This window comes from Calidris pugnax, unplaced genomic scaffold, assembly GCF_001431845.1.
Source record: "Calidris pugnax isolate Ruff unplaced genomic scaffold, ASM143184v1 scaffold70, whole genome shotgun sequence".
NCBI lineage: Eukaryota > Metazoa > Chordata > Aves > Charadriiformes > Scolopacidae > Calidris > Calidris pugnax.
Window position 1 is genome coordinate 7284961 of NW_015090862.1, and position 15352 is coordinate 7300312.

At 45.0% G+C, this 15352-nt stretch overlaps 1 protein-coding gene across 1 annotated transcript in view; it reads left to right on the forward strand.

Moving 5' to 3' along the window:
- ONECUT1 (one cut homeobox 1) overlaps positions 1–15337 on the forward strand; it is a 22097-nt gene extending 6760 nt beyond the window's left edge. The window contains exon 2 of the mRNA XM_014944275.1: positions 8159–15337. Coding sequence (XP_014799761.1) covers positions 8159–8451 — 293 coding nt within the window. The 3' untranslated portion in view covers positions 8452–15337. The remainder of the gene's footprint in view (positions 1–8158) is intronic.
- Positions 15338–15352: the final 15 nt, after the last annotated feature.

Here is a 15352-nt window from a genome sequence, read left to right on the forward strand (position 1 = left end):
AGAGAGGCGCGGAGACGAGCGGAGAGGTGCGGAGCGGCCGGTTGTTCCTCGGCTGGGAGGTGCGGAGCGGAGCAGCGCGGGGGCGGAGCGGTACGGTACAGAGCAGTGCGGGCTCGCGGTGGTGCGTTACAGGGAGTGGCGGAGCAGCGCGGGTGCGGAGCAGCGCGGAGCCGTGCCCCCCCCCTCCCCGCGGGCAGAGGCGAGGAGCGCGCGCCGCCCAGGGGCCGGGGGCTGCCTGCGCCGCTGCGGAAGGGGAGGGGGGGCACCGGGAAGGGCTAACACGGTTAAAATATTGATGTAGTCGCAAAAATCGTTCATTAAGGCAATTTAATCTTTGCTATTAAATGTCCTTTCAATTCATTTGGGGTAATTAAGATGCAGTTAAAGTGATTAAATTCTAATTACTTATGCTAGACAAAGAAATATTTGTCACAGTAATATGGTTAACTAAAGACCCAGCTGAAGAAATTTAACATTTACTTTAAATGATATCATGGAAAAATCGGGTGCTTTCCCCGGATTGCTCCACTTTGCATCCTATTGTGCAGGGTGATGTCAGCTCGCTCGAGCGGTTACGGGTTCATCAAGGCTGTAAGTTTGTGTAAAGCCCAGAATCCCAAACTGTTGAGTCAGCACTCCTTAGTCAGATTCACTTTATTATTCCAGGGACAGCAAATTAAGGTCACTCATTTTAATACAGCGCACAGGAGTGAGGTGTTTACTGTCAGTCCCGGCGGGGATCCATGTGCTGGCAGGCTGACGGCGTTCGGTGAGCTTCCCCTGTAGGAGCAGATTTGTGTTTCTCCTCATGTTAGGAAACAACAAAAGAGGAGCATTGCCTGGGCTTGATGACAGGGAAATAAGATACAGATCAAACAGCCCCTCAGTAGATGGATGCACTTACACTCTGAATAAGCGTGAATACAAATCACTAGAGAGAAAAGTGCAAAATGCTGGGTGATGCCAGGAGTAACAAGAAATAATTTAGTGTGTGTTTCAGCATAGCCCATACTCTCTTCAGTTGAAAGGGGAAACTTTTGGTGAGCAACCAATGGACTGTGTCACCCATGTAGGCTTTCACCACTGACACATGAATGGCCTTACCCCACGGTGGGGTGAAGCTTTTTGGGAATGCTGTTTGCAGCATCAATGCTGTCTGCTGCCTGCTACAGCGGGAGTGTATGGCCACGAGCTGCCCTGACGTGCAGAGGCTCTGTCTCACACAGCACCTTTCCAAAGGGATCCTTGTCTCTCAGGAACCTTTGAAGGCCCCAGGACAGTGACAAGCAGGATGAGGCAGCACAGGGGACCACCACATGGTGCCGTGTCAGAGCGAATGGCAGGCAGCAGCTGTGGTTATTCATCCAGGTTAAACAGATTTACTTGCTTTTAGTTCATCTGGTGGAGTCTGCCCTCAGGTAGCACGTCTCTTATGGACACCTTATCTTGTTCTCATGTTCTGCCAAATATGAAGTTTTTGATAATTAGGAAAGATCTGTCATCCGTGTGTCTCTTTGCACTCTCCAGAGCTGTTATTCATATGATAACGACGGAGCTTATCACACTTTATTATGTATTATCATCACCATGAATTTACCATAAACTTTTGGCTACTTGCTTCCACTGAGCAGTTGTAGCCAGTGTGATTAGGACTATCTCTGATGAACAAAGTCCTTAAGCAGTTTCAGACTCCTATGGAAATCCTGCTGGTATTTCCACCTAAAGGCAGAGCCTCCTTCAGAGGAATAGCCTCCAGGATATTCTCTAGCTTGTATCAGCAAAGAGTTTTCACTCTCTAAAAATATTGTTGGATATTTTGTGATGTTTCAAAACTAGAAGTAGATGCTTTAGAAAGAGATTCCCAGGGTCTTAGTGGACACAGTTCAAGAGTGTAGCTGAGGCAGGTCCCAGCCTTTATAGATCTGACACAACAGAGATTAGAAGATACACGTAAAAAGAGAATTCCAAAAGGGTTTTTTTATGTCTCTAAGAAATGTCCTGTACCCGTGAGGCTGGGATAGCTAAAAGACTAGGTTTTGCAAGAGGAGGGAAAAAGATCATGACAAAACTCTTGAGAACTATCTCAAGTCAGTCTAAAATATTTCTCCTTGTCTCGCCTGTGGCACATACAGAAATGCAAGGCTTTTGTTGGCACTTCTTTGAGCTGGGCTGCATAATTTCCTGGGGTTTTCCCACTCATGGAAAGGGTGGCTGCTCTGAACTCACAGCACTGAAACTATTGGCTTGTAAACTCCCCATTGCTTTCTGGGAACTTGCACCAGAGTCTTTGAGAGAAGCATAAAGCAGGTGGTCTTTTCTCCTACCTGTCTGAAGCAAATAAATATAATGCTCATCAGTAGTAAGTGTGAGACAGTCCTCAAAACTAAACCAGTCCAGTGAGGGTGGTGGTGAAGACCCCAGAGCTCCGTGCTGAGTTTACCTTCTGACGTGAAGTAACCAGAAATTGCCTCCTCCTCAGGTGAGACTGAGTTGAGCCCACAGTCATGAGAGATCCCCAATCGTCTTTGTTCCCCAAAATGAGCATTTCATCTACAAAATGGGTTCTTACAGACTCCTTCTGTCTGTAGCATCCAGCTCAATCTTCCAGCCACGGCACTAATTGGTGTCAAATAATGTGTCAAATGTGATGGAAATTAGTGTGATGTGAACCTCTTCATGGGGAGCTGAACCAAGGCCACTGCCTCATCTCGTATGGGGCACTCAATGGCCGTCAAGTAATACTGGCTTGTGGTCAGCAGTGACCTGAGCCAGAGCTGGAAATATGACCTGTTAGTTCAGGGTGAAAGGCCCCATATCCCATCACTGGTGGCCAGCACATGGTCTCCTCTCCATATCAACCAGGCTCTGAATTTAGCATAGCTGGAGACATTATTGTGTTTATGTCTCCTTGTTGCTGGTCTGGACTGGTTTTGGGTACAAACAGAGGGGAAAAAGGGCTCCCTGTAAGCAGAAATCCACTGTGTGCCTTGGCTTCCCCTTCCATGGGGTGAGAAGACTGATGTGAACACACAGGTGGGGCTGTGCACTTCCCTTCCAAGAGGAGCTGTAATGGTCCCTCCTCCCTTTCCAGCCACTTTGTACGGTCAGAAAGCCAGTCATGGCCATTGTATGTGCCTGTCCCAGAGCTGTGGGACCTGCTGCTGCCAGTTGGTGAGTGGTGTGACCCTTTGGAGAGCATGACCCCTGCCTCAGCCTATCAGTGTGTGTGTAAGGGCACAGCGTTCCGGGTAACAGGTCTGAAACCCCCTAAATCCACCTTCTTCTTCCTCAGCATCTACTACTTTCCCATCCTGTGTCTGAGGGCGCACCTTCAGTGATGGCAACGTGGTGGGCCACCAGCTGAGCCCTGCCTCTTGCAGCGAGAGTGGCCCTCTGCCTTCACAACTAGCCACCGGGCTTGGGGCAGGGTTTGCCCAAGAAGGATTGTCCGTGGTCATTCCCCATGCGCCGGTGACTGATTTTCCAGAAAAGCAGCCAGCAGAACTCGCAGTGGTATTTTATTGTGTGCCTGAAACAAACCATCAGAAAGCAGCTTTATTGAGAGTGTTACCCATTCCATTCTTTGCTTCTGATTTTTAGAAAGGGAAATTTGTGTTTGCCAGACACAGCTAGGCATACGTGTATGCACCAAGTGCTCCTGAAAATTGATTTATGGTAATCAGGGTTTTTTTCCTTAGGTTTTAAAAAGAAATCCACTCTCTAGGGATGAAAGACTAGATCAAGCGTCAGGGTTAACACCTGAGCTTACTGTAATCTTGACTTTTAGACTGACAGAACAGTGTAGTTCGCATCACAGGTGGGCAAAATATCCTCCTCGCTACCTCAACTTAAAGATGCAATTAGTGCGTTTTTGTAGGGGACACGATCCTGCTCGCACCTCCAGCAGAGCAGGGCTGCTCCTGGCACATGGCACACGGCCGGGCACTGCAGGAGAGCGGCCATGGATGGTGGAGCTGCAGTGTGAGACCCCGGGTCTCTGCCCTGCACGGGCAACTGGGCTTCGGAGAGATCTACAGACCTTACGAGGTTTGGCAAGTTAACTTGGCCAAATCCCTCGGGCAGTTTAGAAGGAACAAAGGGAGACAAAGATAGATTGATGGACTGTATCAGGAGAATTGCAAGTGTCAAAAATATCTGTTGCTCAGGGCAGAGGAAGATGGAAGTGACTGGAAGAGGCCAGAGTTCAGCAGTGGATTTATAAGGCTCCTTCTGGCACTGATAATATTACATTGTCATATCTGCACGTGTGTTGCCAGAGTCCGAGTGGCTCTTTCCTTATCCTCTGCTTTGCTTTTTTCTTAACTAGACTTTCTTCAGGCTTTTTCACAAGGCATCACAAGGAGCATGGCTCAGCTGGGGCAGCCCAGAGACAAAGGGGACGGCTGCCTGTGGTGGGCAGCGTGCGAGGGCAGCGTGCGAGGGCAGCGTGCGAGGGCAGCGTGCACACAGGCGTGGGTGCCATGGGAGGCGTGCACCTCTCGTGCCTCGGGAGAGTGAAGCACCCCACAGAGTGCCCAAACTCAGTTGTGGTGCTGTGGGAGAGGGTCGGCTCGCAGCACTCACGGGCATGTAAAGGATGGCAGCACAAATTACTTTTATTATCTTCTGCTGCATAAAATAAAATCCAGATGAAGGTGTGTGATAAACAGGTTTGAAGACACGCTCTGGGGGGGTTTGCAGACAAGGGTTTCACTTGGTTTCTCTGGAGCTTCTGACTTCCATGGACACCCTTGCTGGCATTAGAGGAGGACCTGGCCCCAGCAGGAGCAGCTGCTTTGAGTGGTCCCTGGGCTGTGTGCAGGCTGCTGTCACCAGGCTGGATGGCCCCAGTTTGTCAGCGTGAGCTGCCCGGGCTCTGTGCCTGCTCTGGATAGACTCTCACGTTGGAGCAGATTTTATCCCGTGGTGTACATTTGTTCTCTGGCAAGCTGGAAGCTACAATTTATTATTAAAATTGATGGGCTCCAGTGCAGGGAAAACGATCGTAAGGAAACCCTATTACGGTTTTTCATTATCACCATTATTTATTTTTAAGTGCTATTAATATTCCTGAGTCTGGACGAGGCAGACGATGAGAGGTGGTACCCACCCCTGCTGCTCACAACCCAAGGCCTGGCAGCGCTATCTGCAAGGGCTCTTTGAACAATTAAGCATATTGGAAAGTTTTTGCCCTTAATCTACCTCCGGTGAATGCTGACGGGAGTAGAGCTGAAAAGGAAACAGCTTCTGCGTTGCCTGAAAATGGTCCAGATTTTGAAGGTATTCCCAGTCTCCCCCAGGGTGGAAAAGGCTCTGCAAGCAATGCTGGGCAGAGACAGGGCCAGGGTGCTGCCTGGCAGGTACCGGGGCTCCAGGAGGGTCCAGAGTCCAAACTGGGCTGGGCTGCCCTGCTGGGGGCAGAGCCTGCCCTGGTATCGCCTCCTGGGGCTGTGCTGTGGCCAGCGTGGGCTGAACGTGTTGCGTGTGGGTCTTTGTGTCTCAGATGAGGTCCCAAATTGCAACTGAGTCAATACCTCACTCCTGAACCAATACGTCGTTAGCCCTCATTTCAAAGTAGAAGAGCTCCAACTGGGATGTGAGGAGAGCTGTCTTATTTCGTGGGCTAAATGAGAATGTTTCTTCCTCTGTTCCCATGGGGTATGGACCAAACCTCCCTTAGGAAACCAACAATCCTTCATGATAGTTTGTTAAAAAATAAAGTCCACACTGGTCTGCAGAAGGAGGGGAGGACTCCCAGCTTCTCCAAGGAGCATGTGGGAACCTCAGTGCTCACTTGACCTAAATGAAGTTTTATTTGCAAAATACTAAAATTGGCTTATTTGTATAGCAGACTGGATAGGATTTATTTTTTTTTCTCCAGACTGGATAGGATTTATTTTTTTCTCTCCAGCAACAATCACTTTTTTCTCACCTTTGTGATGTTAATAGTAGTAATTATGCAGTCTCTGATACATCTGAAGTTGAGGAATGAGGTATGTTGTAACTCTTGGGGACATTTCTAAGGAAATAATTGTTAAGGAATATTAGATTTCAGGAGGTGAGCAAAAGCTCAGGAAGACAATGTGTTAATCAAATTAGTTTCATAATAGGTGGTTGGTTTTTTTGTTATTCTCTATGATTTCAATGAACTCGTGTACTGGTTTGTGATTGAAAGCCCAGAGGTTTATGCTGCTAATTGAACTAGCTTTGTATCTGCTGCTGTGGATGTTATTTGTGACAATGTGACAATTCCCACCAAAGCATTGTACAGTGCTGACTCAGGTCACATTAGCTGTGTAGTTAGGATTTCATGAAAAATGATGATTTGGACAGAGTACCCAGGTGAAAGCTGGAATTTGTGTAGTCTTAGAAAAAAGCAGGTGTAAAGCAGCGTGAGCAGAAATGAAGCGTTGGGCACGGCAAACGCTACACAAGTTTGGTTTGTCTCCTTTTCTGCATGAGCCAGTTGGCAGGGACAGAGCTGGAGGCTGAGGTTGTTACAGAGCTGAGCTTCTGTGGCTGCTTTCACAGGAACTTCTGATCATCAAATGGTTAGAGGTGTATAAAAGATTGAGATGTTGTTCCTGTCTTCTTTGTTTCTCATTCCTAATATTTGTCAGTAAAGAGACCATTCTTGCAAAGCTATTTTTAACCCTTGAGTTATTAATGTTAACTTCCAATGGGGGTGCAGAATTATTTCAATGGGCACCAATCCCCACAGTGAATTCAGCACCTTGACTTCAGTGGGGGCTCGCTGGCATGAGGAAACCTGTTTTTTCAACCCAGAAGCTCCACAGTGTTTTAGAGGTCAGGATGTAACTTCAAAGCACTCTTCAAAGGTTTTCAGATAAAAATAACTGTAGAAGATACGAGTTTGGCATCCCAGCACATTTGATCGATGTGTCATTGCTTATGAAAGAGTGTGTAGCTGGAATATATGTTGTTAGGGAGCTCTTCAAAAGCTTCTCCTTGGAGGGGGCTGAGATGCTGGTGTCTTGGTCCCTGCCTGCCTGGGCCAGCAGAAGGTGCCTTTGCATCTCCTGAATCTTGCCGTCTGATCTGCGCAGTTGCTGCTTCTCTGGGTACAAAAGGTGGATGACTATTTTCATACCTCCCTCAAGCAATTAAATCCTCGCACCAAGGCTGGCTCTCAGTCGCAAGAAAAGATGTAGGAAGGACCTTTGTAAAGTAATTTGCTGCTTTCATTCCAATAACTGTGGAATAGGTGGAGACACTGCATAAAATTTTTCCTATAATCAGCACTGATCTCCACAGGAATCAGGACTAGATGGGCACAGAGACAGAGCATCCATATTACCTTCAGAAATACATCTCTAAATCAGCATTAAAGGACATTGTTAGAGAAAAAAGGGGAAACGGACAACTTCAGACTCCTGAAAGTGAGACTGAGCAATCTATCCTCCCAAGGAAACCTTTTATCCTAGCGAAATGCTGATGAGATGAGCGGGCAGACAGTCCAAGGCTGGCGGGGCGATCCAGGAGCTGCTCTCCCAGCCCTGTTGGATCCTGCCGGGCAGGTGATCTGCAAGGCAGATTTCAAATTGCAAGTGCCCTTTAATAACGTAGAGCAAAATGATGTTCAGAAAGGGAAAGAAGGGATGATAGATTAAATAAAGTGAAATTCTATAAGGAAGATTTACAATGCCATGGTTCTTCATGTCAAAACATGTTTTGCTTTGCTCAGAATACGTAATCATCTGGTTTGTAAGACTGTAGTAGCATCCTGCTTTCTCCCAGTTCCTTATTTCTCAGCCAATGAAAAGCTACAGAAATGGATTGACAAAAATTAATGAAGGTAAAAAAGGTGGGCAAGGCTGACTTTAGAGCTCAGTGAGTTTCCACTCTACCTTGTAGGGATATTACATCATTAAATTCCCAGCACTAATGGGTGTTATCACAGTGTGAGGTCTCAATAATAGCATTTGCTGAGTTTTAACAGAAAACAACAAAGGTATTTTCTAACTTCTATTCCTTCTTTTTTTTTTTTAAGTTTATAATAAGTTAGAAAACTAAATGTCACACATCCTCTCCAGATTTGGAGGCTGATATGAACGGTCCTTTTTCCCTCGTTTGTCCTATACCGCGTGACACGTGCTCCTCTGCCAACTCTCTCTAACCGTCCTCCCCTTTCTTGCAGCGTGCAAGAGGAAAGAACAAGAGCACGGGAAGGATAGAGGGAATACACCCAAAAAGCCTCGGTTGGTCTTCACGGATGTCCAGCGTCGAACTCTACATGCAATATTCAAGGAAAATAAGCGTCCGTCCAAAGAATTACAAATCACCATTTCCCAGCAGCTCGGGTTGGAGCTGAGCACCGTCAGCAACTTTTTCATGAATGCACGGAGGAGGAGTCTGGATAAGTGGCAAGACGAGGGCAGCTCCAATTCAGGCAACTCATCTTCTTCATCAAGCACTTGTACCAAAGCATGAAGGAATAACCACGAACTAAACCTCGGTGGAAAAGCTTTAAAAATAAATAAATAAATAAAGACAGACCAGGACCTCAAGATAGCAGGTTTATACTTAGAACTATTTGAAAAAAATGTTATTTATAAGTCCAAAGAAACCAAAGACTTATTTCACCTGCATTATGACTTTGTTCTAAGACACACACTTTAGTAGGACGACGACTTGCAAAAAATAGAGGGGAAGAAGAAAACGAAATGGATGGGATGAAACAGAACGCAAAGAGAAGAGAAGCAGACCACTGGTCTTACACCTTCGCCCATGATCATCTTCAACGTACTTGGCTGTTTAGTGGTTTGGAGCATAGTGATTTCTTGTCATTGAACGGACATCTCTTCAGATATGGCTCTTCATTTCCACAGCAATTGCCACGAAGGTGTATAGTGTATCCGTACTGCATACACGCCGGTGGTTAGGGACTTAGTCAGGGCTGGTCTTCAGAGAGGGTTGTGCCATGGCATGACCAACAAAGCGTGGAGTCGTCTGAATTCATTTGAATGGTAGTGTGATTTTTGCTGTTTCATGGTTTGAACTTAACCAGTGCAACGCCTGGAAACAAGTTCAAACTAGGCAAAGAAATTTTGAATGGTACCTAAACTAGTGCATTCTCTTTGTTTGTTAAGGAATGTTCAGATTTAAAAAAAGGAAAACTATTCCATCCATAAAAAAAAAATCGACTAGCTACCAAAGAACACATTTAATAATTATATTGCAGGTATTTTATTGCAATGATTTTAATATTCCAAAGCTATTTTTACACAAAATACTATGTAGAGTTATAGGTATAAACTAATCTAACTGTATAACACATAAAACTTGTAATCAAGACTGTTATTTGCAATTAGTAAAACCACATTATTGTTTCTTTCCATGATTGGCAAGAAAGAATGTCGTCCGAGGAGACAGCAGCCCCTGTCGGAGCACAGGTACTGAGAATGGGATGCTGCTCCCATTGCAGTCAGTCAGCCTTCCTGCCGCTGACTTCAACGGGAGCAAAAAACCAAAAACCAAAAAAAGGGGCTGCTGGAGCCATATGTAAGATAGTGTGGTAGCTATCGTGCGGGCGTCCCCTCGGTACCCTCTCCCAGGCTGGTGTTGCTGGAAGCCCGTTGAGCAGCAGCGCTCTCTGCAAACCGCGCTCTGTCTCTAACCACAGCTCAGCTCTGCCATCTAGCCTGCAAACAGGAGACCTGAGGCATTTTGTATGCAAAAATGAAAAGAACTGCGAAACGTAAAACCACAGGGCTCAGCACCTGATCAATACTCATTGACATTAGTGAGCTTTTTTTTACCTATTGACTTCACTAGGCAAAGGAGTAGCAATAGCTTTGAAGGCTGGCGGTCTTTTCCTATTGAAAACAGTGGTACAACATCAGTTAACATTGGTGGGAAGAGCTCCAGCAGGAGCACTGGTAGTGCTTTTGGCAGACCAAATCGTGGGCCCTCTGAAGTCAATAGCAAAATTCCCCCGGCACCAATATAGCCTGATGTTTTGTGGCATCCTATCTGTGTGTTGCAGGCTGAGCTTTTGTCCTGTGCATTCTTTCTTGCTCATCTATTAATCAGAATAATGCATGAAATAGTTTGAAGTTTGTAGCTGAAAAGCTTTAAATGCTCTGTTGCTAACAGACCCATAGAAGAGAAATAATCCCATTCCTACTCTGATAAATTTAAAAAGAAAAGCGTGCAACATCTGCATATTAAATTTTAGTGTAAGGGGAGAATAGACTTTAACAACCATACATGTGCCTGTTAGATTTCTAACTGGTGTTTCAAATTACTGTAGCAATTCTGCTAGGTATATTAAATTCCAGAGTTACCAGATATGCAGGTATAAGCCCAATGCAAGAATTAGAAATAGGTAATCTTACTTACACCCTTTTTAAAAAAAAAATAAAAAAGAGAAAGGAAAATTCAAGGTAAACTAGAATCCAACTGCCATCAAAAATAGCAAATACTGTTTTTTGGGATGAAGCCCACTCAAAGTCCTAGTGACACCCAAGTTAAGCAACTTTGTAGCACCAGTTATTTCCCAAGAGGACAGGGTCTAGTCAAGGTTCAGGGTATACAGTTAATTTCCAGTAAGTATTTAGAATACAGCTGAACTATCTCTTTATTAAAATAAAAGTGAAATAAACCCAAGATTTTTGGCACTGAATATTTCTCCACATTTCCATATGTTAAACCCACTTTAAGACTGACAAAGCAATTGTCTATGAAAACGTAACCTAATCTGTGAGGTTTTTCAAGTCTCTAGCTTACCTTAAATTTTAGCAAGCTTTCTTTTAAAGTGTTCCATCCCCACGGAGACATTATTGACATGGAAACATTAATAAGCTCACATATAAAGTATCTTCTGAATGCAGTCTCATTAGTGTAAGGTTAATAAAGGACAGTGATAACTACTGTTTTAATTTTTTTCCAGCAAAACACTGCTTTGTAACGTACCTATAGTTTAGAAAAGAAAGCCTTATTTATTTAAAACTTGAGAATTTAAAAATGCAGGGAAATTCAAAGTACATTGCCGCATTTTTTAGTATTTCCATTGTATTGTCTTTAGAGACTACTTGCTGAAACCAAAGAGAACTTTCATACCAGCATTAAATTTGCACCCAATATGCAATTTCAGGATCTCTGATACACACACACGCAAGCCCCTGAATAGGTCAGTGTATATATACATGCACACACATTTCAGCGGGGTGTATGCATGTATACATGCACACACATTACGTTCACACACACTAAAACTGATGCACAAGTTATAGATTTTAAGTCTTTTGGTTTTTTTTACATGTCTGTTTAAGTATTAGGTAAACCTTTTGATTTTTTTTTTTATAAGCCATTAGGAACAAAACCACTCTTCCCATAAGCAATATGCGCCTCATACTCTGAATAGGCAAAGAACACACTTTTCTTTGATTCTTTTCAAACCATGAAGCAAATACCGATGGAACTGCTCATTCTACCTGTAAAGCTGTTTTACCTCTGAGCAGACTGCCCGGCTGCACCCACTGAAGCACGGACAGGTTACCTGGTGCTCCCTGGCACGGACCGTTGCCAGCCCTTAGCAGGGCATCCTTAAAGGGGAGCTTCTTTCTAATGCTGCGCTTAACATCCCACAGGAAAGCCTGTCTCTGTCGCATTCGTGTTAGTCTTTTGGTTCACTTCATTCCTGACAAAATGGAAATTAGCTTCAAATTCAACAAAAGGACCTAACAAACCTGCCAGGAAGGGTTAGGAGAGGGAGCAGAACCTGAAACAATTTGGGAGCATCGGGAGATGGGGCTCCAGTCGGAGGTGACTCGTGGGCGAGAGGGCATTAGGAACACGCATTCGGCTCGTAGGCTGCATCCCACCCTGACCGCAGTGACCCACCAGGGGAGGCTGGCCAAGAGGTGAACTGTCTGCATCCATCCCCATTGTAAATGGCATTATTCGCTTTCCAGGAAAAAAAAAAAAAAAGAAGTTAAAAAAAAATAATTCAGACCACCCCATACCACTCCGTTTGCCCCCACGTTGCTTTCCAGGGGCCTCAGCCTCCTCTCCTTACTCAGGTAAAGCAAACCCCACCAGAGCGAGCCAGCCAGCAACAGGGCTTTTGCCTGAGAATTTGCTCCTGCTCCAACCAGTGCCAGAAGCAAATTCCCAAGCAGCCCCAGTGGCCGCGGGTGCCCCAGGGCTGGGCACCCCTCTTCTCCTAGAGGGATTTCAGGAGACGGCTGCGGGCACTGCCCGGGGGGCTCGGGAACACCACTGAGCTTATACCAAAGAGTCTTAGGACACCTCTCCTCACCTGAGTTGTAAACGAGACATTTTTACCCCTAAAAAACGGTCCTTCTTTCTACTACTCTTCCTCCTATCCTCCTCCTCTTCCTCCTCCTTTGTACATAAGGATGAAAACTATGCATTTAGCAAACAAAGAGAAAGCACTTACCCTTTTCTATCTCGCTGCGTTTGGGTGCATTCAAAGGCCCAGGGGCTAATTTTGAGACTTTGCTTAGCCTCCTGGTTTATTATTGTGGTGTGGTTAGCTTTACAATACATTTGGTAACTATTTGCTAAAGACAAAGAAGCAAAAGGTAAGGAATAGCTACTTCCACGTGTTAAAAAAAAAAAGAAAAAAAAAAAAGAAAAAAAAAGTGTGTAAAGATCTACTATTTATAGTGTGAACCAAAGACGCTACCTCACTCGATTTCCATTGGTGATTTTAATCACATTGATGATACCAAAGAATACCAAAGATTTTTCATGCACGGCCTCGGTCTGGAAAGGGAACTCATCCTCCTTCTTACCCCCGTCCCCCCGACTCCCCTTCCTCACCTTCACTCAGTGTGTAACTTTGTCTTCATTCTTAATGGTAATGCTAATAACCTGACGAATACTTCTCTTGCTACAACTGCTACTACTGACGATGATAAGGATAATAATAATAATAATACTAATAAAGCTCTAGGCAAACATGTTGCAAACTTTGTAAACTCATAGGACGAGTGCCTTGCTTGAACCAAAGTGTTAAACCGCTGTTGACCTCTTTATCTCTCACCTTATACTCTTTGAATACCTCAGCCTGTTAGAAAGGCCACTAATGAAAAAAGGAATAATTCTTCACCGTGGTGCTTTTTGCCGTGCAACCATGCAATGAAACTTTCTTTGATACCAAAGGAAAATGTTTTTTTCCACTTTCTTGCTGACAAACCAAAGGTTCCCTCTTCTTTCCCCTAAAGCAGCTTGAGTCCCTCAGCCCAGACAGGCCGTGCATCGCTTTTACCAATTCCTCCAAATACCTCATAGTAATAAATCTTTAGGGTTATGTTGTATAGAGAGTCTATGTGATAACGCAGAACTTACTAGTTTGATAATTGTTAAGGTTACTTAAAAAAAGCTTTATAATTCTTATTTATTTTGTAGGGGTTGTTTTGTTTATATATTCCTTTTATATTGTTTGGTTTGGGTTTCTTCTTTTTTCCTTTTTTTTTTTCTCTGTTATACTCAAGGAAGATCTTATTCCTGGGAATGTTTCAAAGTGGGTAAAGATCGCTGTTTGCAATGAATGCAAGAAAGGGAAACATGGCTTTGATTTCTTTTGTTTCAACTAGGATGCTTTGTGTTTGCTAGTCGACGTTCTTTTCACAGGGTAAAAAAAAAATATTCTCTGCTGTGATAAATGGTTCCTATTTTTTCTCTATAATGTGCTGTGATTTTTAATTTAATTACATTTTGTATACGCTTATTTAATCACTGCTTTAATTTATGACTATGTAGTTTAAAAAAAAATAATTGTATATAGTAGATTCAAAAATGGCCAAAGCTTTATGTTACAATCTTTTCATTCTTGATGCCGAGATGAACTGAAGGAGAGTGCTTCTCTTGACTGCAGGGTGTATCTTCAGCCTTGTCTTGGCATGCACTTCCACCCGTGTTACAAACACTGCCAGGTTATCCCCCCCGGGCCTCCCTTCCCCCCAACTTGTACATGCCAAAATGAGTGTTTCAAGGTAGTACTTTTGTCACTTAGAAAGCAGAAAGGCATTATTAGTGTGTTTTTCCTTTAATTTATTTGTCTTTTTCTAGAAAGGTTGCTTTGCGGGTAAGACCCGCACATCCAAAGAATTTAAAAGTTGTTTAATGTTTAAAAGCACTGGCATTTGTGAGAGACTTTGCTGAGTTTTTTGTTTTCCTTCACCATTCGCACGGGTAGCGCAAGTAGCGGGCGTCAGCCTTGGGAGACAAGCGATCGTGAATCTGGAACCCTTGCTCACGGAGAGACCTTCGCCAGCCCCCGAGTACCTGCGGGGCTCGCAGGGGACGGCCGAGGGGTGGCCAGCAATGGGATGGAGCGGGCCAGCCCAGCTCGGAGAGCACCCGAGGGCTTGGGCCACCCGAGGGCCACCGCCGTGTCACCTGCTTTCTAGCTGGTGCCTGCAGGTGGGGATGGGTTGGGGTCCGTGGGGCGCAGCCGATTCCCCGTGGCCGCATCCAGGCTCAGGGACCGCGGCAGAGCGGCGGTGGCCCGGCTGCGGGCGAGCTGCGGGGACCGGTGCAGCATCCCTCCCGGGGGACTGGGTGCTGTGCCTGCCCCCACCCCCTCTGGGGCTCCAGGGAGGAAAAAACAGTTTTGAGTTGAAAAGCGCAAAAAAAGAAAAAGGAGTAATGACAATGATAATTCTGCAAAGCTGATGATGGCATCATGGCACAGAAAATGGGATGCCACTCACCTGTATTTTATTTTGCATAAAGGATAGATTCTGTTTCAGCTGGATGTTGTGTACTGACATGGTTTGTGATGGCTGTAAATATTTCCTTTCCCCGCAGAGTAGCTGAGCTCCAGGTGTACCTTGTTTTCCTTTGGGGGGATAGCGGAGGGGTTGAGGGAGGGAAGGACAAAGGCAGGGTTTGAGCTTTTTGGTCCGAAGTTACACTTTCTAGGTACATTTTTATACTTCAAGTATTGAAACGGGGCAATAAAGACGCTCTGAAATGCAGGATCATTAAATGGTCTGTTGGTAAGCATTGGCTAAATGTCTGCTTTTAATGCATAAACTAATGCCGTGCAATGAGCTACGCCTCACGTGGAGGGGGGAGACAAAGTATTAGTCTACGAGTCCCGCAGGAGCCATCGCACACTGGACAGCACTGTACTTAGGAAGACACGGTTTCTTTTCCTGTTCCTAGTTTGATTTTTCTCGGTCTGTTCTGCATTTGTTGCATCCTCACTGTGGAACCGCGTTAGTTTTGCAGTCTGAACTGAACAACAGTGTTAAATGAAAATAAACGTTAAAGCATTGTCTTTTACTTGCTTTGGTAGTTGTCTTCATCACCCCCTGTCTGCAGTCCAGTCCCAGCTGAGCCAGAGCCTGGGTGT